The sequence below is a fragment of the Armigeres subalbatus genome, unplaced genomic scaffold, assembly GCF_024139115.2.
Source record: "Armigeres subalbatus isolate Guangzhou_Male unplaced genomic scaffold, GZ_Asu_2 Contig515, whole genome shotgun sequence".
Lineage (NCBI taxonomy): Eukaryota > Metazoa > Arthropoda > Insecta > Diptera > Culicidae > Armigeres > Armigeres subalbatus.
The window spans coordinates 848,045-872,607 of NW_026943277.1; the positions used below are offsets into that span (position 1 = coordinate 848,045).

At 39.7% G+C, this 24,563-nt stretch overlaps 2 protein-coding genes across 6 annotated transcripts in view; one reads left to right on the plus strand and one right to left on the minus strand.

Moving 5' to 3' along the window:
• Positions 1–21,507, plus strand: part of LOC134204316 (pancreatic triacylglycerol lipase-like) — a 75,211-nt gene extending 53,704 nt beyond the window's left edge. For all 4 annotated transcript variants that reach the window (XM_062679137.1, XM_062679138.1, XM_062679139.1 and 1 more), the window contains 4 exons: positions 18,436–19,311; positions 19,492–19,707; positions 19,774–20,107; positions 20,247–21,507. In XM_062679137.1, the coding sequence (XP_062535121.1) occupies positions 18,436–19,311; positions 19,492–19,707; positions 19,774–20,107; positions 20,247–20,352 (1,532 nt within the window). In that variant the 3' untranslated portion in view covers positions 20,353–21,507. The remainder of the gene's footprint in view (positions 1–18,435; positions 19,312–19,491; positions 19,708–19,773; positions 20,108–20,246) is intronic.
• The window catches only part of LOC134204317 (serine/threonine-protein kinase Nek5-like), a 40,744-nt gene continuing 37,567 nt past the window's right edge, over positions 21,387–24,563 (minus strand). For both annotated transcript variants that reach the window (XM_062679142.1, XM_062679141.1), the window contains one exon: positions 21,387–22,313. In XM_062679142.1, the coding sequence (XP_062535126.1) occupies positions 21,533–22,313 (781 nt within the window). In that variant the 3' untranslated portion in view covers positions 21,387–21,532. The remainder of the gene's footprint in view (positions 22,314–24,563) is intronic.

Sequence of the window (24,563 nt, forward strand, 5' to 3'; positions counted from 1 at the left end):
CCGGTTTCCCCTATAAGAGCGATGACTCAATCTCACCTTCCTTAGACACAATAACATACTTAAATACTTGTCATAAGACGAGTTTGTACCATCCCATTTAATTCGACTTGATTGTACCTTGACAGATACGTATTTCGACCTCAGAAGTAAGGTCGTCTTCAGTGTTTCGTACTTGACTCGACTTAAGACTTATGACTTAAGTCGAATCAAGTACGAGACACTGAAGACGACCTTTACTGTTGAGGTCGAAATACGTATCTATCAAGGTGCAATCAAGTGGTGAAATTTAAGTGGGATGGTACAAACTCATCTAATGACAAGTGAAGGCATTCCACTAAAAAGCTCAAAATAATTTTCTTAAGGTGATTATAGAATGAAGCCCGTGGTGAATTTCAAATTCACCACACGTTTATCTACATACATTTCAAAAAGCCCAAATCTGGCGTAATAGTTTTCGTACAGTGCCGAAACTCAAATTATGATTGTTCAGCATAACTAGGCAAACGATCTACCATTATTTCAGCCCCATACGCGTTATGGTTCTTTCATCTCGTGCCCTTGAAAAAAATATTGGAAAAGCACGTGGTTTACAAAATGGCCGATTTCTGGCTTTATTGTATAATCACCTTAATACTTAAATACTTTATTTGTGAAGAAACAACTTGATTCGAACATAGGAAACATTAAACCTATGGAATTTTGGAACACAGAACATTCAACATCTTTTACAAAACTGTATGGTGAACGGAAACCGCTGAAGAACCATTTTCGATCCACACCGTTGGTGATGGTAATCGAAAAGTGCGAAATTGAAAATCAAATATGTGCGCTCATCACTAATCACCAATCACCGCCATTCACCCGTTGCGAAGTAAACTTGACCGCAACGAAACCCTCTCCTCTTTTTCGAACTTATGGCCTGTGTCGGTATGCCATTCCTATAGGGTAACGGTACCAATAGTGGAGGTATTAGTAGATCCACAAAAGAAAATATTTTTTTAAATTGATAATTATGGGAAATTTACTGCTTTATTATCTTAGTCAATAGATAAACTAATAAATTTGCTAACAAAAATTAAATAGATGTCATTTAACATCAACAATTACCAAATATTGCTTGCAGCACTATGGGTACACTGTTCCTTTAGTGGCAGTAAAAATTAATTTTGGTTCCTATAGTGGTGCTATCCATTGGTTTCTTATGAGACTCGCCACTATTGGAACAGTTGCACCACTACAGGTGCAAGGGAGTCAATTTTGTTAAGGAAAATCATTGTTTTCAATAGTTTTTCAAGCGAAATACTAAGGTAAGTTGCATTTAACAGAATATTTAAAGCACGACGCATCAACTGAAACCATCGTAAAGTCTTCAAATATGATAAATCTCATTAAAACCCCAATACCTCCACTATTGGTGCTACCTTCACTAAGGGTACGGTTACCCTAATGATGAACGCTGGGTGGCGGAGCGATCATCGTTGTTTGGTGTGATACAAAACGCAATGCAAATGCCGTTCGTTTGGTGAACCTGAGAGTTCCATTGTTTGCTCATCGAAGCCGGCCGAACAAGAATGCTAATTAATGAATTGCTCTCGCTAATTTCGATTCCATTCATTGTTAACAGTCTCTGTATGTATCGCCGACGATGATCAGCTGGCTCAAATCAAAGAAGCATGTCGAAAATATTAAATTATACGTATGCCATCGCCGCATTGTGGTGGTGCTGGAGTTGATCATCGAATGTGTGGCATTTCTTGAACGTTTTTACGGCAAGGTGAACCGGTTGAGTAATTTATGTGCCCTTGGAAGTGATTAGTGAAGGTCGGTTAACTGGGCGGTGCACCGATGATTGGAAATAGTAATATTTCCGCGTCGCAAAAGACAAACTCATGTATGATTTTAAGTTGCACTATCGAAAATCAAGGAAGCTAAGCTTGGAACTTGATCACAACTTCCCAGTGGTTTATGTCAGAGTCTATTATATATACTATAAGAATGGTTTATGTAAGAGCTTTATCAGCAGAGAGTATTCGATTGAATCTCCGGCCAATCAATTTCCTGATATACTTTGTATCCCCGTTTCAGGGCACCGGTAGGGAGTTTTTTTTATTATTTTAATGTGGGTGTTAACATTTTACGTAATTACGTAAGCATTTTTTGTGGATTTTTGTAAGATTGAGATTGCAAGATTGTAAGATTTTTCCCATAAAAATAATTTTTATTTATATGGGACGTAATGGCAGAACGCCCCCTCCTCTCATAAGTACTTGCGTAATTAGTATACGACCACTTGTTTGTTTCGGTATTACCGGGAAACCACCATAATTATGGGTATTAATTTACTGAAATATCCATTGAAAAATCTCAATGACGAACATACCGAGGGTATAAGGATCCGATCTAAACAGAGTTTGCATCAGTCTCGCATACGTATCGCAAGTCGGTTGAAGATCGGCACTAGCTGTTCCGGAGAAAAAAGGAGTGGCATCCTTCGCAGAAGCAGACTCATCGTTGGGTTGCCGCTGGAATCCATATAACTGAATGCCATTGGATGCTTTGGGCTGAAGCTAACGCAGCAGAGTCCAATACTTGCGTCCACCATGTGACACCTTTCTATTAGTAGGTACACATATGTAGGTCTGAGTGGATTATATTTACCCAGCACATCGAATTTCGATACTGATTGCCGTTATGGTCAATCATTTGGCACTATTGATGTTGAGATACGCTAGCAGCCGGTGCACAAATATGTTGTGTAGCAAACGACTTACTTACACTGGGATCCAATCTGTACAACCCATCCTTCTCTCGTGCATTTGCAATAACGTCACACCATGACCAAACGATGTAATTAAATTTACGAAGCTCAAGCAATAATAATTGAAAACCACAAACATAGAATAGATCCTAATCAATACAGTAATTATGATCTACAATACTTCTTTTTTCACTTTCAGATGATTTTATGGATTTTAGAATTTGTAAATCTAATGCACTTTTAAGACAATTGTTTTTATTTTATAAGAGGGTCGAAATTTAATTATATATATTTTTTTGCTAACACGGTGACTGTTTGAATCCTTGCATATTTCCTTCCTACTGCTTCGTTATGATACATCAGAACCGGTCCCTCTCTCCTCCGACTGATGACATTGGATCTACCAAAACTTCTTTTTCTACTTCCCTAGAACATAAAACAGTTGAATAAATATGTAGATTGATAATGGTAAACGGAAGTCGAATTTGTAGATGTTATAATTGTTATACATTTATACATGGGGTCTCCGGTAGCCAAAGTCAGCGTTGTCGTAACTCATAAGTTTTACACATTGGCTTTCTATAACAACATGTGCAAATGTAAGTGCAAGCCACACGATCCTCTCGTCTATTTTTAATAGAGTACCTACTCGTACTTGAAGCAGCGTAAGGTTCAAATGTCATACATCAAATCGACTTCTTTTTCTTGCTGTTCGCTTCTTTTTTTTTCGGAGAGCCTACTCATTCGCTCAGATCTGATTTTGTACAAAGTACACAAACATTTCAAAATGTATCAAACTCTATATATTGCCACAAAATATTAACGTCCTTTTCAATACCTGTACAGTGCACAGATTATAGTGATACGCATAAACAACCTCAAACATGCATCTGAGATTGATTTGTTGTGCATCCTTCTCCTAATTACACAATTTCCTACATGCATTTTACATGAATGTAAAATTATGATGCAGTTGACTACCTTCTCAAATGTTCGTCCAGATTCAATGGATTGTTTACATGACCATATGATCGGTCTTCTCTCTGTGTACATGAAAAGTGATGCCGTTTTAGCATTACATAATTATTTTAGCATTACATTACATTATCAACACTTGAATTATGAAAGAATTAATAACCTGCGTTGCTTATGAATGCTTGCGTTTTTATAGTTCTAGCTCACATCTAATATTTAGTGTCAATATATAACATTAAAAGCATCATTTTCATAGATTATTGCTTGATGTTTACGTACATATTCGAGAAAATAAGCATAACATATAGAACAAATCTACACGCAACACTGAACGATGATTTTCGAGTATCTGCAAAGTATAAGAGAGCGTGAGAGTAAATCGACGGTTTCCCCTCCTAGAAAAATATTTTTTCAACTTTGCAATATTTTCTGCAAAAGGCAGTTTTTTCAAATAATATTACGAAATTTATCCAAATGAAGCATCCCACGGATGTATTGAAGTCACCACTATATGTTGATGTAGTTTTAAAACAAGAGTGCTTCCCCGATTCAGCTGGGGAATGCATTTTCTCCTCAGTGGGCGGATTTTTTCCTGGGGGTGGTACAAGCACGTGGCTGTTTTCTTGTCAATGACTGGATTACGGTAATTTGGGCCGTAAAGTAATTGTGTCCTTCTTTCTGGTGTTTATTTTCTTGCGTGCTTACAACGCTCCGGCCGAGCTACGGAAAACATCGTCTCGTTCAAATGTTACATCGTTACGTCTAGAAGCATTTTTGATTTGACGACATCCGCCGTCTGTCCCATGACGCATTGAGCCTCATAACATGGGTTCATATCGTTTAGGTGCACCGAAATCAGCGAAAGACACTCCTCGTCCAACTTGGAACTGATTGGTTCGAGTTTGTGGCTTGGGTATGTACATTGTACATGAGATCGTCTACATATTCTTTCACCGAATAACAATCTTCAAGCTCCAAACGTTGTAGATTGAACTTCAAACTCGTTCACGCTTCTTATGCCGTCGTTCTCTCTGAGCTAGGCTATAATTGTACTGACAATGCTAAGACAAATCGTTGCTTGGCCCAATAGATCCACTGGCTGATCCTAGTGTTTTGGCAAAGGGAGGACACCACTAATTTTGGCGTAATCGGTTCATTGATAATTTGGCGTCAGTAATAAGAATTAAATTGGAGGGTTTAATAAGTTGAATGAATACTAATTTGAAACGTTTTGACGCAGTTTCAGATATACAACATTTTAATTGTATTTTATTGTTTAGGAATTTATTGGAATGATGATTTTTCACTAATGCCAACGCCAGCTACTCAATAACTTGAGACGTCGTCCATGCGAATAAATTTTTGCACCGTCTCTCTCCGATGATCGCGTGCGCTACTACCAACGCAGAATTTCTGCCGTCGCAAAGCGATTTTGATTTGCACTTTAGAAAGTATTTGTCTCAGCTCAACACTCTTTCGTATAAAATGATAGTTCTGTAAAGAACCCATCTGTTTTCAATAATGATTTTTTTCAATCACAAGAAGCAATCTTGAGAAAATTGCACTTCATTGCTACTGACGCCAACGTCAGCCACTTGATCATTTAGCGCTGAAACGCGATAGACGCGAGCCGGGCAAATACATTTTCGCAGCACTCCCATCTTTCAGTCAAGCGATAATCGCATAATTTGCATTTTGAAGAAAATGCCTTGACCCTGATTTTACACGGAAGAACTGGCATCGAACGAAAGGCGAAGCCAGCGAGACAATGCCAATGGTCTCCACTGCAATCGGATACTGTGAAGCCGAGGTCCAGTTTCCGTGATAGAATCGGCAGAACAACCGGAACGAAGCACTGCACAACCTTGCACAACCAAACATCATAGCACTGAAAGACGACGGTGGAGACAGCGACGATGGCTCCTACGGGCAGTGGCAGCAAGGGTCAGAAAAACATTATCAAGGGCGAAAATCCACCTAAGCGGAAGCCACGGCGGAAAGAAAGCTATGCCATACATTTACAAGGTGTTGAAGCAGGTCCACCAGGATATTGACGTCTCGTTGAATGCGTTGACCATCATGACCAGCTTCGTGAATGACATCTTCGAGCATATCACGGCTGAGCCCTCCCATCTATGACGCACTACAATAAACACTCAACGATCACCAGCTGCGAGATTCAGTCAGACCACAGTCTGTCTCCTGCTGCAGGAATAGTTGGCTAAGCCATCTCGGAGGAAACAAAAACTATCACCGGGTACAACAGCTCCAAGTGAACGAGAACGAGGGGGTAGCTCCAGCTAAAACGGACGTTTTTAGGACCCAGCCGAGCTCACAGAAGCACACGAAGAAAATCAGATGAAGAAAATGTTGTGTAAAATGTGGTGGTTCTGATACGAACCGATTTACAATCCACAACGCGTTTTTCTAATCACTGACAGCACCCAAATGTTGGATGGCTCGAATGTTGAGGCTTGCGCAAAAGTTTCACCTTACTGGTGCTGCTGTCCGACAGTCACTTGATGAATTTCCGCTAAGATGCCACCATTTAAAGTACATTTTCAGTATCGCCCTCGATGTCCCAGGACCACAACCGACGCCATTTTTGCAATCAATCCTTTCTTATAAAATGTTAGTCCTGAACAAAACCGATTTTCTTTTTACAATGCAGCAACCAAATGATGAAAATTTATTTTGGGTGCTGTTGCTGTTGGCGACGGCCTCTCAATGATTCAGCTGGAACTGCAACGGTGTGTCGGTAACCCGTTATTATAAAATAAAAATGTTCATCAAAACCAAGCACAGGGCTCGATTCTTGTGCTAATTCTGCACCTCTGGACAAATTAAAAAAAAATCCCTAGGAGGAATCTCGAGAAATCTTGATTTGAATTGAATTCATTTGATTTGAAAGAATCCATATTTTAATTCAACAATAACCCCAAAATACCTGCAAAAACGTCCAAAAAGTGGTTCAGGCTGTTTTCAATCAGTTTGAATTTGTTGATTTCTTATTTAGTTGACATGTAAAGAGATAACACTGAATCAACAATTAAATGCCACAATACGCGGTTCGAGTCCCAATCTCTCCATCCTCGGTTACTCTCCACGCTCGCCAATTCGTTCTGTGCCAGGTTAGCACACCAAGTTTGCTGCTCTTGTACCTGCCGGGTCGGAAGCAAACACCATACTTGCAATGTTGCTGTCCAGCTTTCTTGCAACATGCCCTGCCCATCGTACACTTCCTGCTATAGCTACATTCAGGATACGAGGTTCGCCTTAGAGTTGAGCGAGCTCCTAGTTCATCCTTTGCCACCACACACCTATTTTATGCACACCGTCAAAGATGGACCTAAGCACACGTTTCCATTACTACAAAAAAAAAAATTACAACTTTTTCGGCGGTTTTGTACGTATTTTGGGAATATAGTTGAATTATAAAATATGGATTCTTTTGAAATTTCTCAGCTAAAAACTTCAAATCAAGATTTCTTGAAATTCTTTCTAGGATTTTTTTAAAATTGGTCCAGAGAAAAGATATTTTAGTTACCAGATAAAGATTGTCGCTGTCGTCGCTGTCCGAAACATCTTTTGCTGGCGAGGATAGGGGATCTAAATGTCAATGAAGAAAAAATACATACGATTTGACAGTTAGGTACCACCTCAGAACGTTTAGGGTCCCCAGGTCCCCTTCCACGAAATCGTCGGCCTTCTTCCGACACTAATAATACATAGTCGGATGGACATAGTCCTGATGATGGGCAACATCGCGCCCGAAACCGGTCGACGTAAAAGGTAATTTTTTAAATCTTAGTTGACGAGTGTAAAAACGATAAGTGTTATGTCTTGTCTCGCGTCGCGTTTTATTAGTTCGTGCTGTTTTTACGTTAGCATAAACCACAAAATCAAAAGTTTTTCCGACATTCGCACTAAATGACCTGCCCACTGAAGTCTGCCATATTTTTTACGATTCACAATATTTTCTTCTTTGTATAATTGATACAGCTTCGAGACACTTGAGACACTTCGTCTGAAATTCGAATACTTGATTTCGAGCCATCCAGCGTTGCACATATCAGTCTAATCAGTTTCGCCGGAAAACCATGTTCGGACATTATCTGCCACGGCTCTTTTCACTTTCTTTTCACTGAGTCATACGCTGCGCTGCTTTGAAATCAATGAACATGGTGAGTCTGCACGTTGTTCTCCCGGAATTTATCAATGATCATCCGCAGGCTAAACATCTGATCCGTCGTTGATCAGCCCTCACGAAAACCTACCTGGTATTCGCCGACGAAGGACTCCTCATGCGGTCTCAGTCTGTGAAACAGAATTTTGCACGCCGAGTTCAGAAGAGTAATCCCTCTGTAATTGGAACACTCTGGTCTATGCCATTTCTTATATTCATCCTCACATATTTTCTGAAAATATATGTGGATTGATTGACGCAGCTGCTTACTTCCGTGTTTGAGAAGCTCGACCAGGATCTCGTCCCTCCCAGCAGCTTTACTGTTTTTCAGCAATTTAGAGCCTTCTTTACCTCATCCAGCGCCGGTGGTTCCACAGCTTGACCGTCGCCAACTACGTCCATCCTGCTCCTTAATACACCTTTATTTTCACCGTTCAACAAATCTTTGCCTTTCTTTTCTGCGGTGGATTCATTTCTCTTTTGACCTGTGCTGAGTGACCGGAGTGGCCTGTGCTGCACATAAAAGTCTTCTCCATTCAGCTAGGTCCATGGCTGCACTTCGCCAACCACGCAGTCTGCGGAGGGTCCGCAAATCGTCCTCCACCTGATCGATCCACCTTGCCCGCTGTGCACCTCGCCTTCTTGTTCCCGTCGGATCGTTGTCGAGAACCATTTTCACCGGATTACTGTCCGACATTCTGGCTACGGGCCCGGCCCACCGCAGTCTTCCGATTTTCGCGGTGTGAACGATGGATGGTTCTCCCAACAGCTGATGCAACTCGTGGTTCATTCGCCTCCTCCACGTACCGTCCGCCATCTGCACCCCACCATAGATGGTACGCAACACTTTCCTTTCAAAAACTCCCAGTGCGCGTTGGTCCTCCACAAGCAACGTCCAGGTCTTGTGTCCGTAGAGAACTACCGATCTAATAAGCGTTTTGTAGATAGTCAGTTTGGTACGGCGGCAAACTCTATTCGATCGGAGCGTTTTGCGGAGTCCAAAGTACTTACGATTTCCAGCCACTATGCGCCTCCGAATTTCTCTGCTGGTATCGTTATCGGCGGTCACAGTGAGCCCAAGTACACGAATTCTTCAACCACCTCGATTTCGTCACCACCGATAGAAACTCGTAGTGGGTGGCTTACATTGACCTCTCTTGAGCCTCTTCCTATCATGTACTTCGTCTTCGACGTGAATGTCGTCGGTGAAACCAAATAACAGGACGGACTTCGTGAAAATCATACCACTCGTGTCAATCCCTGCCCCTCGTATTACTCCCTCCAAAGTGATGTTGAATAGCAGACACGAAAGACCATCACCTTGCCGTAACCCTCTACGCGTTTCGAAGGGACTCGAGAATGCCCCTGAAACTCGAACTACGCACATCACCCGATCCATCGTCGCCTTGATCAACCGTATCAGTTTATCCGGAAATCCGACACTTGCTACACTGTACCTGTCTCTATTTAAACAGGTCCCAATTCTCTGATGGCCATATTGGAAACGCAGAAACATTTTCAAGTCAGTGAAATGTTTCACTGAAACTCATAACTAGAGGATGTTTTCATCGCGTAAAATACTTTTTTGGTAATTGACTTTTCTTACAAATACATTGAAGTAGATTATCGACAAAATCAGCGGTGATTTATGATAATGCAGTTATAATTAATTTACATTTTTTCCCAAAACTACATCATTTTGAAGTTATCAAGTGGGAAGTTATCAAGCCGGCTTCGTTGACGGCCGCTCGACAACGGACCAGATCTTTACTATACGGCAAATCCTTCAAAAATGCCGTGAATACCAGGTCCCAACGTATCATCTGTTTGTTGATTTCAAGGCGGCATACGACAGTATAGACCGCGTAGAGCTATGGAAAATTATGGACGAGAACAGCTTCCCTGGGAAGCTTACCAGACTGATCAAAGCAACGGTGGATGGTGTGTAAAACTGTGTGAAAATTTCGGGCGAACACTCCAGTTCGTTCGAGTCGCGCCGGGGACTAAGACAAGGTGATGGACTTTCGTGCCTGTTGTTCAACATTGCGCTAGAAGGTGTCATGCGGAGAGCCGGGTGTAACAGCCGGGGTACGATTTTCAACAGATCCAGTCAATTTATTTGCTTCGCGGATGACATGGACATTGTCGGCCGAACATTTGCAAAGGTGGCAGAACTGTACACCCGCCTGAAACGTGAAGCAACAAAAGTTGGACTGGTGGTGAATGCGTCAAAGACAAAGTACATGCTTGTGGGCGGAACCGAGCGCGACAGGGCCAGCCTGGGAAGCAGTGTTACGATAGACGGGGATACCTTCGAGGTGGTCGAGGAATTCGTCTACCTCGGATCCTTGCTAACGGCTGACAACAACGTTAGTCGTGAAATACGAAGGCGCATCATCTGTGGAAGTCGGGCCTACTACGGGCTCCAGAAGAAACTGCGGTCAAAAAAGATTCGCCACCGCACCAAATGTGTCATGTACAAGACGCTAATGAGGCATTCCACGGGGGCATGTCAGTCGATCCTGAGCGACCATTTCGAAAATATTAAAAACTCTGCACAGTTTTTCAATTTCATTTTTCGATATCAAATCTTCATATTGAGTCACGACTAACTTTTCAAAAGGGTGTATGTGAAAATGGTTCAAAAATATTTAAAAAGCTGCACAGCAAAAACGGAATGTTCGATTGTTATGATTTTTTCAGCAAAGTTAGACAACTAAATGGTGATTCTTAAGAAAATGTGCACAGTAAAAAAAATTTTTTTTTGCCTTTAAAAATATCATTTTTGTCACAAAAACTCAAATATCTCAAAACCCTATCTTTTTTCGAACGTAATATTAGTATATTAGCTATCTACCATAAAAATTTGGTGATGGTAAACTAATAAACAAAAAAGTTATGACATTTCAAACATTTCACAATTTTCACATTTAGTAAAAAAAATTTTTTTTCTGTGTAAGTTATTTCGAGAATTGCAGTTTGATGCAGATTTTATTGTTAAGGGACGTGATTTAAACAAGTTGTTTTCATGATATTTTGATTTAATTATTCATAGCATCTATAAGAAACTTAGACACGATCCAGTGTTGTGATCAAAAGTATTGATAGTGTCATAATTTTCATTGCACGTGACTGGCGAAAAATTCTTTCTTTTAATAGTGTTGAAACCTGTTGATAATAACGTTGATAGAAACATATCAGAAATGTTATTTTTAAGACAAAAGCTGCAAAATCAAAGATTTATATACACGTGTACGTCTATAGTTTACCTGCAAAAATATACCTCTTAGAGAATAGACTTTATGATCGGGAGGAAACGGGTATCTTCAACAACAACAAATGCATGATAGGTACATACCATGACAATGCTCACGAAAAAGCAAAAAAAATACTACTACTAAGGTTGTTAAAGATCTTATAGTAATTTTTTTCTTCAGTCAAGCAAATGACACCAAACTAGTCAGTAAAAACTTAAAAGTGATTTTGTTTATTGAAATATTACGAACAACATGCGTAGCTGATGGAAAAAAGTGTTCAAAAGAGTTACGAAATCTCACCGAAAGCACCATAGATAAACTGAAAGCGACTGGTTATGCTCCAATGTCCACATTGAATACAAATTTACGCATTTGCACGTCCTGCCGTCTAAACGTTGACAAAAGAGCAATCTGTATATCGTCGGTTGAGCAGAGCGCAGGAAATTCGAAAACGACAGCAACTGAGGAATTGCCAGATGTATGTAGATGTATCGAGCCTTGCCACCGTACCATCAGCGAAATCTGTTTCAACAAATCAATCGGAAGATGAGTGTATCCAAAAGGTCAACATCGAACGCTTTAACGAGGGCATAGCTGGGATAAAAGTGACTCCGATTAAATGGAGTAAGATGGACTACGTTTATTACCCGGAGAAAAAATACCGTGAAATAAACGAAGCTGTACGAAGAAACCTCTTCAAATTAGGACCTGATGATGTGGAAAATACAGACTACGATGAGGTAATTATAAATATGAAGGAAAGGTTCTCGAATGCAGCCACGACAAGGAAAGAAAAATTATTGATTTTGTCGATGCTGCCAAGTTCGTGGTCTATTCAGGATGCCATTGATGAGTTCAAAACCAATAGAAATACAGTAAAAGAGGCAAAACAATTGAAGAATAACTGTCTTTCAACCAAAAAATACTAGGTCTAGTACTGCATTAACAGATGAGACAAAAGAAATAGTAGTTCAATATTTTGAAGATGATGAAGTAAGTCGAGCTATGCCTGGTCAAAAGATTATGTATCAGTAAAAAGATGGAAAGCGTCAAGCAATCCAAAAACGATTAATGATGACGACTTTGAAAGAAGCGTACACACGCTTCAAGGAAATTCACGATAATATTAAAATAGGTTTTCCTCATTTGCAAGCCTTCGGCCAAGGCAATGTAAGCTTCTTTCCAATTCAGGAACACATAATGTGTGTGTGTGCACAACCCATGAGAATATTAATCTTATTTTACATAGTTTGAAAAGAATCAATTTAACAAAGGATATTAAAATGTTAACTGGTAGTCTTTTGTGTGAAAATACAACATCAAATTGCTATCTACGATCTTGTTCGGATTGTCCAGATTCTTCATCATTGGAAAATACTTTATTCGCTGAGTTTGAAGAAAAATATATTGATCAGTTATCATTTGAGCAATGGGTGACCACGGATAGGTGTGACATAGAAACTATTGTAAAACCTGTAGATGAGTTTGTGTCATATTTTTGCTTGAAATTAGAAAGTTTAATTCTCACGATTTCATTAAAACAGAACAATCCAGCTTTTTAAAAAATACGAAAAATACATTACAAAATGGTGAATTTTAGTCATTTGTGATTTTTCTGAAAATTACAGCTTTGTATTGCAAGATGAAGTGCAGTCCCATCACTGGAACGTACAACAAGCTACAATTCATCCATTCGTTATTTATTTTAATGGAAGTACGCAAATTGAACACTTAAGTTTTATTATAATTTCCGAAGATTTAAGACACGATTCAGTATCCGTAAACTTGTTCATTGAAAAAATGATTAACTTTTTACGCGTTGATAAGCATAAAGAAGTCAAAAGATATATTTCATGTCTGATGGAGCAGCGTCGCAGTACAAAAATCGTAAAAATTTTTCGAGCCTATGTCAATTTAAATCAATGTACGGAATTGATGCAGAATGGCATTTTTTGCTACATCACATGGCAAAGGTCCTTGTGATGCTATTGGAGGAACAATAAAGCGCATGGCCACAAGAGCAAGTTTAGCCAAAGAACGTGAGCATCCAATTAAAACTGCGAAAGAACTTTTGATTGGGCAAATCGTAGAAAAGAAAAATTTAACCAAATTATCATTTTGTTTTACTACTACTGAAGAGTACGAAATAAAGGCTTCAGAGCTCAGCGAGCAATTTAATAACGCGAAATGATCCAAGGAACCCAAAAATTTCACTGTTTCATTCCATTGTCGGAAAATAAAATTAAAGCAAAACTATACTCAAACTGTGCTGATAATAATTCAAAAGTGTTCGATATTTCAAAAATTTGAATAAAAATAAATAAAAAATAAGTATTAATAAACTGTTTTCATGATATCATAACCCATACCAAAATTCAAACCCAAAACTCTTAGAGTTTCTATAACAACATTGTGTAACTGCCACATTTAATTTAATACTTAGGATAATATTAATTCATTTTTATTTATTTATACATATAATATTTATACATATAATATACATAATATCGATGAATACATAAATATGGAATATCATACAAACAACTTGTTTAACTCACGCAAGGCCCTTAACAATAAAATCAGCATCAAACTGCGATTCTTGAAAAAAAAAAATACACGGAAATTTTTTTTGTTTACTATATGTGAAAATTGTGAAATGTTTGAAATGTCATAACTTTTTTGTTTATTAGTTTACCATCACCAAATTTTTATGGTAGATAGCTAATATAATGGACCGTTTTCCCTAAAAAAATTACGTTCGAAAAAAGATAGGGTTTTGAGATATTTGAGTTTTTGTGACAAAAATGATATTTTTAAAGGCAAAAAAATTATTTTTTTTACTGTGCACATTTTCTTAAGAATCACCATTTAGTTGTCTAACTTTGCTGAAAAATCATAACAATCGAACATTCCGTTTTTGCTGTGCAGCTTTTTAAATATTTTTGAACCATTTTCACATACACCCTTTTGAAAAGTTAGTCGTGACTCAATATGAAGATTTGATATCGAAAAATGACGATTTAGATGAAATTGAAAAACTGTGCAAAGTTTCAACTCAATAGAAAATCATGAATTAAAAATTTTCTTAAATTTTGATGCTGTTGCTTGGAATCGCTCTAATAAGAACGGTTGACCTCTACGGACATGAAACATAGACAATGCTCGAATGAAATGAAATCAAACGCGCACCTCATTTCAATGAAAGTATATATTGAAAAATAATCCTGAAAAAAAATAATTTGCAGTCGTGCTCATCATGTTTTTATCAACAATTCATTTTGTTATTATTTTTCTGCAGAGTTTTGTTTCTCTTTTTTTAAAGCAATATTTTTTCACAGCTGCCGCAGCCAAATTCCCTTTTTTGCGGGTGGTTTAAAAGGGGTTTCTAAATACTCTTATAACTGGTTTATAGTGGTTATCTAGGGTGGAGGGGCCCTCCTTAGCCGTGCGGTAAGACGCGCGGCTACCAAGCAAGACCATGCTGAGGGTGGCTGGGTTCGATTCCCGGTGCCGGTCTAGGCAATTTTCGGATAGGAAATTGTTTTGACTTTCCTGGGCATAAAAGTATCATCGTGTTAGCCTCATGATATACGAATGCAAAAATGGTAACTTGGCTTAGAAACATCGCAGTTAATAACTGTGGAAGTGCTTAATGAACACTAAGCTACGAGGCGGCTCTGTCCCAGTATGGGGATGTAATGCCAATAAGAAGAAGAAGTGGTTATCTAGAGAGGGCCACTTGGCCATATCTTACTCTTAGAGTGGTCATCAGAAGGTTGCCGTTTAATAGTTAGTTTTATTGTTAGGTCTTATCATTGATTTTGAAAGCCATTCCTAGAGCGGCATAAAACTTGAAATGTTACTTGGGTAAGGCTTTAGGCTACCTTACACCTCGGAAAAATTTTCCGCCGGATTTTGGTCCCCGTTCATTTTAAAACTTCTTTCAGCTGAAGCGACATCGAATACTGATTATTCAGCTTCACATTCTGGAGAACTGATAAAAAACAATACAAAAACATACAAACAAAAAAACACTTGACAAACGCCTTCTACCACTTAGAGTTACATAGAGATCCGAGAGACTTGACAACATTCCTGTCGGAGAACGGAATGTTCATGTTCACTCGACTGATGTTCGGAGTGAACTGTGCTCCGAAGATATTTCAGAGGGAAATGACCCGTATCCTGGAAGGTGTTGAGACCATTATTATTTACATCGACGACGTCCTCATATTCGCTGACAGTTTGGAAAAACTGCGTGCAATCGCCGAAGTGCTGAGAATTTTGAAAGCACACAATTTGACTATCAACTCAGCGAAAAGCGAATTTGATAAAACAACGATAGGTTTCTTCGGGCATCAACTTGATGAGAACGGTTTCAACACCAATGAAACAAAAGTCAGGGATATACGAAGATTCAGACAGCCACGCACAGCTTCCGAACTTCGCAGCTTTTTGGGATAAGCTTCGTTTCCCAAGTAACATTTTAAGTTTTATTCCGCTCTAAGGATGGTTTTCAAGATCAATTTATAAGATCTAACAATAAAACCGAGTAATACACGGCAACCTTCTGATGACCACTATAAGAGTAATATATTGCCAAGTGGCCCTCTCCAGATAACCACTATAAACCTATTACAAGAGCATTTAGAAACCATTTTTAAACCACCCGCAAAAAAGGGAATTTGGCTGCGGCACACGCTAAAAATGAACTACTCAAAATTGAGTCGAATCCGACTCATTTTCATTAAAAACGGGACAACTCAAAATTTGAGTAAAAGATACTACTTCAATAAAATTATGATTGCACTTAAACTAGGAGTCTGTTTGTCGTAAAATGCACTTAGATAGATAGATAAACTTGATTCGCACCTGTCGTATTAAAAATTGATGGAAGGCCAGACCTAACTTTCGCGAAATCATCATTTTTTTGAAGTAGTATCTTTTACTCAAATTTTGAGTTGTCCCGTTTTTAATGAAAATGAGTCGGATTCGACTCAATTTTAAGTAGTTCATTTTTAGCGTGCAGTGCGGCAGCTGTCAAAATGTTGCATTAAAAAAAGAGAAACAAATCTTTGCAGAAAAATAATAACAAAATGGATTGTTGATGAAAATTATGATGATCACAAAATAATATTTTATTTTAGATTGTTTTTTCGATTCAGTACCATTGAAAAGAAGTACGCATCCGATTTTATGGTCAAATGTTTTGAAAAAAATAACGTTGAACACAACGCGCCGGCCATATAACGTAGTTCAGGGAAATAAATCGAAAATATTGATTACCACAACTCCTAGGATGTCCACTAAATCGATTAGTATTTTTGCCCAAACTATTAATTAATAAAATTATTTATCGGAAAAAGTATGATAAGCGGTGAAAATTTCGTTAAATCATGCATTTCGGTAATATATTTAACTGACTGTGAAATGCTTTTCCGTTTTCAATATGGCCATCATGAAATTTGATCAGAAAAATGTTGCTTTTATAAAACACCGTCATAAACTCTTCGCAATACATACATTCTTATGGGGGTAATTCATTTGACCACATTATGACCAAAAATTGTAGCTTTATTCGAGCGTTGAAAATTGGATTTATTACGCTCTTCATCACTACTATAGATCTGTTCATATGGTCAATAGGCATTATACGTTTGAAGCATTTTTCAGCAGATTTATGGGACGTTTATTGATAGCAATAAGAGCGCCAATAAAACTGAGCAATCAGCTTCGTGATTGCTGTCATAAGTCCGCAATAAGAATTAGATAAATCCAAGAAGCATGGAAATTGTTACTTGGGTACAGCCTTAATGTTGAGGTCGAAATACGTATCTGTCAAAAGTATGATCAAATGGTGGAATTGAATGGAATTGTACAAACTCGTCTTATGACGTAAAGTCATATTCCACTAAAAGCTCAAAATAATTTTCTTATCAAAATGCTTTTTTTTGTTATTCATAAATAACCTAAGAACCTGATATCACAGATTTTTTTTTATTATTATGTCATTTGTTTGTTATTCACCTCGACCCGGGTTCGTGCCGCTCTTCGTGAAATCTTGATTATGCCCAGACGGTATGTTGCACGATTTTGTTGTCTGTGCTTGCGATGTACATACGGGATTTGTTGGTTTACCGATTTTAACAGTGTCTGACGAAATTCAATTTTTCAATAGATTAGTAATTTTAATCCATTGTTTTTAATAGTTGAGCAAAATCTTAAATAGTTCCTTGATCGATGATACCAAAATCTCCTTATCGGTTGGAAGACGGTCGAGATATTAGCCCATTTACTGAACACTTTTCGTGACGGTCTCAAATTTGAATCTGCAGAATGACCTATCTTCCCGGAGGACGTAATCCTATGTCAAAACATGATGTTTCGGTCATTCCTCGAAGACACTGACAGAGAAGGTGGGGTTGCTTCTTCTTCCCTATCAGTGTCTGGGGTTTGCTCCACCTTCTCTGTCCGGAAGTGCATATTCGGTCGAGTGCCTGTTCACCAAGAAGATTCAGCTCACAACAATTTCTGTGCCCTAGCGAAGGCTTCAAACAAAACAGTGCACTATGGTCCTACGGAAATTTTGGAGGGATGGTCTTTCAGAAATTTAGGGGGTTGGTGTCAGGCTCTGCAAACTATGCAACGAAAAGCGCCTATCGATCGATAGCTCCAAAGTCCAATGTGAATATTTTGAATTGATCTTATTAGTTTAGGTTAACATAATTTTTGTACAATTGCGTCGAATTTTGAAACAATTTGAAAATGAGTAGGTAAAATACCTTTACATTAATAACATGATAATTTCACAAGATTTAGGTACCAGTTTTCAATAAATAGCGTTCCGTTTATAATATGAAATCATTATTTTATTGGGTAGCCTTTGCTCAATTTTTGGGTCGTTTAATTTTGAACGAAAACTATTCGATGACGAATTCGACGCATAACATCTTACTACTATTGCGACTATTAACCTAAACCAACTATTTGAACGCACAATATAAGATATTTTAGTACCAATTCCATTTTCAGAATTCGTTACTTTACTTTAATACTGATCCTATTAACGACAATTTACAGCTCATACGAGAACGCCCGGTTGCGACGTGACCAACTCACGAGTACCTTCTCTTCAACTACTTTCAACCACTTTACAGCAACTATCCAAGACGATTTTCTCGTACTTTCCAAATGGGTGACAGTAGCAATCGATACCATACCAGAAATAATGCCACGCAATTCCCCCTTTTCCCATTCAGATGAAAACATGACCCGTTGCTACGGGGAGCTGGGCTGTCTGAACATCACCAAAGAATGGTACCACCTGATCTTCCGACCGTTCAACGTGTTCCCACTGCCACGGAGTGTGATCAACACCCGGTTCATTCTGTACACGGAGAAGAACCCAACGGATGGCCAGCTGCTCCAGGCCGAAACGAAGGAGACCATCATGAAGAGCCAGTTCCGCTCCGAATGGGACACCAAGTTCATCATCCACGGGTTTATTGATACCCCGCTGTCCAACTGGGTGTCGGAAATGCGCGACGAACTGATCACGCGCGGTGGTCTCAACGTGATAGTTGTGGACTGGGCCGGTGGATCACTGCCTCTCTACACGCAAGCCACGGCAAACACTAGACTGGTAGGATTAGAGATAGCGTATCTGATCAAGAAATTGGCGGAATACAAAGGACTCAGACCGGAAGACGTTCATCTCATTGGGCACTCATTGGGTGCACATACTGCAGGGTACGCTGCCGAAAGAATTCCAGGTTTGGGAAGAATCACAGGGCTAGATCCAGCTGAACCATATTTCCAGGGGATGGACCCAATTGTAAGGCTTGACCCTTCGGACGCCGCTCTGGTGGACGTGATCCATACGGATGGTCGTAGTGTGTTCCGGCTGGAAATACCGGGGTACGGAATGTCCCACACATGCGGACATTTGGACTTCTATCCGAATAACGGTAAAGAACAACCGGGCTGTGCCCTCTCGCAAGAAGGAGCTGCCACCATTCCGCTAACGCTGATCAAAGACGGTATAGAGGAGGCGTCCCGCGTTCTCCTAGCTTGTAATCACATTAGAGCCATTAAATTATTTATCGATAGTATTAACGGAAAATGTCCGTATGTAGGTAAGTGGTATGAAGGCGTCAATTTACACCCGATTCAAATTCAAAATTTCATATAACTGATCAATCAATGGAGCAATTTTGCATACTTTTCATGAGTTTGTTTCACACAGCAGTAGAATGGAATCGGATGTATTCCTATTTTATTTCTTAATGCTGAAACTCATAAACAAATCTCCTTAGCCCATCGCTGCCCTTCCTATCAGCACTTCCTGAGTGGGAACTGCTTCAAATGCACTTCCGGAAACTGCGCCCTGATGGGCTACCATGCGTCGCTTCCAATCACAACCACCAAACAGAACATTTCAGAGAACGATATTGCCGTCGGCTCATCGATCCCGGTGGCACCCCAACCGGGCAAGTACTTCCTAGCTACAGGACGCGATTTCCCCTTTTGTCGTAAGTTTCAATGATTCTTCGTAACAAGGACCGACTTTGCTTCTCACCCAATTTCTTCCTTTCCAGAGCGTCACTACCGGTTCACGATCGAGCTTGCCAAGCCAAAATCGGCCGAACAGTGGGTCCAGGGTCACCTAACGGCGGGAATTTTCTCCGAGCGAGGAGCGATCCGAAGTATGGATCTCACGCCGAAGGGTACGGCGCGGTTCGAGCACGGAACCGTCTACCAGGTAGTGGTGACCAATCCACACGATCTGGGCGATCGCATTCGAAAGGTGGAATTGTCCTGGGCGCACGACATGAACGTGTTAGAGCCGACCACGCTGTGCCTATTTTGGTGCAACAATCACCTCTACGTCAAATCGATTCAGGTCGAAACTATGCAGATGCCATCTCGAGAGTGAGTCGGATTTTATTTCTTCAATCTTATTTTAAACAAATCAGTAAGATTTGAACCCATGACATTTATTTTTAATCTGAACATAATAAAACTGCTCATGGAAAAAATGTTAATTTCACATTTTTGTTATTCAACACAGGAAGCGCAACACCGAATATTCAAACAAGCTGTGCGCTCCGAAGCGCGAGTTTGCCGACATTGCCAGCCGTGGTTCGTACTCTTTCTACGACAACTGTAAACGATGAAACGGAAGTTTTACTGGTTTTGCTGATACCGTTGAAATACTCTCGTGAAGTTTGAGCGTTATACATAGCTAGAGAAACCTATCGACGCTTTCCCCGATTAGAACCCGTTGCAGCAGAGATACATATATGGAAGAATTCAATGTTGCTGTTGTACCGATCGGTTATCCATAATGATTATTTTTTTATCGATCCAGAGGCACAGTTATCGAAATTCTTATTCAGCTTAAACAGTTCGTACAAAATGTGTTTCCGTCTAATCGTAGAATTTCATGTCGTAGGAGAAAAAGCTTCATATGTGATTTTAAGTGCGTTTATATACTTTTTCCTCTGAATTGAATGGCTGATGCAATTGAATGAATGGACAGAAACGTGACAGGCATGATTGAATTTTGAATGAATGCAGATTTGTTGAGAAAGGAAAGTCATTTATTTTTGTCTAGTTAAGAATCGAATACAAGTACCATAAAACCACGTGTTCCCTACAAGCATATTCAATTGTACAAATTTCTTCATAGAACAATTTAAACAAAAACGTAACTATTTCCCGCGTGCTTTTATCATACTTTGTAAACAAACGGTTGATTATTTAGAAGTTATAAGAATATTTCTATGAAATTTATTTACTCCATTGTCTTGAAACTTGAAAAATTTACCTGTTGTTATGGTTAAATTTTCATTTCTAAATTCTTAGCTTTTACTGTTTCTGTAGAGAAGAAAATTATTCTTGATCCTGTCTAGTGGAATGTCCTCAACTGTCCATAAGACGAATTAGAGCTTTCACACTGAATTCCATTACTGGATTATGAACCAGCAATCAGCATCATATAGCTAAATGGTAAGGCCGGCATTAATGTGTCGAATTTGACTCAACCAAGTACGATGCATAGAAGATGGTCTTTAAAGTCAAACAACGTGTCAGTAGAATAACAATCCGGTAATGGAATTATATGGAAAGTAACAACTCATCTTATTGAAAGGCTGTTTCTATAGTTGCGAGGTGATAGTAATGAAAGCTTTCAACAACAACTTTGAAGTTTGATTATGCATAACAAAATTTATTTGCGATCTACTTTATAAAATCAGACACTTTTCTACATTCCTTAGAATAAACGCTAAGATATGTGATACATTCTTCAAATAAATTATAAAATCAGACGACACAGTCAGTTTCTCTTCCATATCACATCTCCCGCTTCATCAGTCGAATAATGCGATCATTTTTCAAAATTTTCTCCAACGTCCAGCGTTTTTTCGGATTTACCTGAAACATCATCTCACACAGTGTCTGAATCTCGTCCTGATATCCCCTTCGGACGCAATCAACCCGTGGCGTCACAAATCGTTCCTTACCGTCATCTCCTATCACCACACATTTCTCCATAAATGGATGCTCCAGCATGCACAGCTCGTAGAAGATAATCCCCAATGGCCATATGTCGCTTTTGTAATCGTACGCTTTTCCACTGGCCACTTCCGGGGCCATGTACAGCGGTGTTCCAACTATCGTCATATTGAGTTCCTCGCCCGGGATCGTATTTGTGAAAATTTTTGCTATGCCAAAATCGGCCAACTTCAACCGGTTGTCGGCATCGATCAGAACATTTTCCGGCTTTAGGTCACGGTGGATTACTTTACGTTGGTGTAGATACTGAAGGGCCTCTGCAATGTCTCCGAACTTTGCCATTACAGAACGTTGACATAGGTACTCATTGTGCTTTGAACGCCGCTCCAGAAACTTTGCCAGATTTCCACGTTCAGCAAATTCCGTTACCATGTTCCACGAGTCTTCGGTTTGAAAGAAACCGAAGTAACGAAGAATGCGTGGATGGTTCACCTGCGACAGAATGGTGTGCTCTTTGAGTACCGCCTGGTAGGCATAGTCTGGGCTGCTGTATGGAATAGATTTTACCACGGTACGGCGGCTTCTTTTGTCTTTCTTATTGCGAAACAAACACACGTGGCTGCATTTAACGGAGAAGAAATAGGATATGATTAATTTTGAAGATTTATTTTTGGTTGTCAGCTTTCAGGCTTATTTCTATAATAGGTAACGTTTTCTTTTAAAAATTGATGTCAGGAAGTCATTAAGCAATCAAAAATGGTAAGAATGCAGTTATAACAAACTCTTCTTCTTCTTCTTATTGACATTACATCCCCACACTGGGACTGAGCCCCCTCGCAGCTTAGTGCTCAGTGCGAGCCAGGTTACCCAACGAGGGCAAACAAACTACACCCCTGGAAATAAGTAAAAGTAAAAGAGGATAAAAGTTATTTAGTAAAATTAATTGTTATTTTATTAAGTTTTTGATGTTTACATATTGTAATATGGTAATATATTAAGTGATCGACCTAGGTCCTCCTTCTTTGTGTCGTATTTAAAATTTCTAGTCCTAACTGTCGCGACCAAGCTTTCATTCTATGCCGCTTTAATACAGCGACAGGGCTTGGATGAATGAAGGAATTAAGATGAGGAGGACCAATGCGTCAGCACCAGATATACTCCAGAGGAAGGTAGCTTAATGAGAGAACAGTTTCAAAGTGCTCCATATGACACTGCTGTACGAAACAGCCGGAGAGTGAAATCAAGCACTCACTTATAGTGAGTTGCGCATTTCACGCAAGGATGTTATCGATCATTTAGTAATCTGCATTTGATCATTTAGCATTTTGTCAATAACTCATTCCAGAAGCCTAATTTTAAAATGTATTGTATGGTGGACTTCTAGTGCGAAGGTTTTTCTACAAATCTCCTTAACAGGTCGATGTTTCGAATTCCATTATTAAAGGAGTTACGGTGCTAGTTTCTATACTTATACTAAATGAAAACAAAATATGCAATCATCTAGTCTAAGTTACTGTTACTAGCAATATAGCTCCGTTATTAGTGATATTGAAACAACGAACTGTTAGGCAGAGTTGTAGATAAACCTTTGCACTAGAAGTCCACCATACAACACATTTTGAAATTTAGCCTCTGGAATGAGTTATTGACAAACTACTAAATGATAGAAGGCAGATTACTAAATGATCGATAACATCCTTGATTTCAGTTGAAATGAATGTGTAAAAGAGAGGTATATGATGCGCACTCTCTCGCTTCCTCGCTAATATGGTTTTGCATATACACAACACTTTGCACAACACTCACTCGCATCTGAAACACTGCCGATGAAAGAAGGAAGCATCTTCATTTCACACTGCCCTACTGAACAATGTATCCTCGGCACTACCCGGCTTGTGAAGAAACCACGTTCAAAACTCCCCACTTTCAATGTATAAAACGAATGCTTTATATTTGCCTCTTCCCTTGTTCGTGCAGCCAGCAGCACGTCGTCGAGCGCACATCAATCGGTGCACCGAAATTAAAACCTCACTACGGGCTAAAAACTAAGCATTCGTTCGTTTTTGAACGAATTTTCCAAGGCCTGTACAGCGAGCATAAAACCTGGTCATTCCAGTTCGAGACAGCAACACGTACGGACGTGTTTTTTGCTCGCGCATTTTTTCGAAGTTTTTTCTCGTTCTTTCGCTGTTTACGTTTTCGCTTGTCGCGTTGGCGTTATTTTCTCCCGGACCCGTCATGGGAGACTCGGTGGCCGATTCGGTCGCTGGAAAAGTGCCTAAGCGCACTCCTCTTAGAGGCGCGGGTAACCCCTCCAAGCAGCTTTTGCAGAGCAATGTGTTCTCGCCGTTGCCGATTGATGACGCCGGCAATCCACCGAAAAAAAAGAAGAAGCAGCAATCGCAGCTGCCGCAGGTGCAACCGGAGCGGAAGGAGAAGTGCCCGCCCGTGTTTGTGAAGGGCGATCCGCCGGATTTACGCCCAAAAATTCGCCAGCTGATCGCTAAGGGGCTGAAATGTACTTTTCGGCTCTGCAGCGAGGGCGTGAAAGTGATGCCGGCCAACAGGGACCATCATCAATCCGTCGTGGAGTTCCTCGAGGTCCACAAGTATGAGTACTACACTCATGACCACCCCGGCACGAAGCCGATCAAGGCTTTGCTGCGAGGACTTCACGACATGAAGGAGGAAGAGCTCCAAGCAGAGCTTGAAAGTTGCGGACTGAAGCCAGTAGCCGTCCACAAGATCGCTCGTCACAACAAGGCGAGGAAATATCGCGACCAGCTTTACCTGATCCATCTGGAGCACGGCTCCACTACCTGGAAGGACCTGAAGCTGGTTGGCGTTATAAATTACACCGTCGTTGACT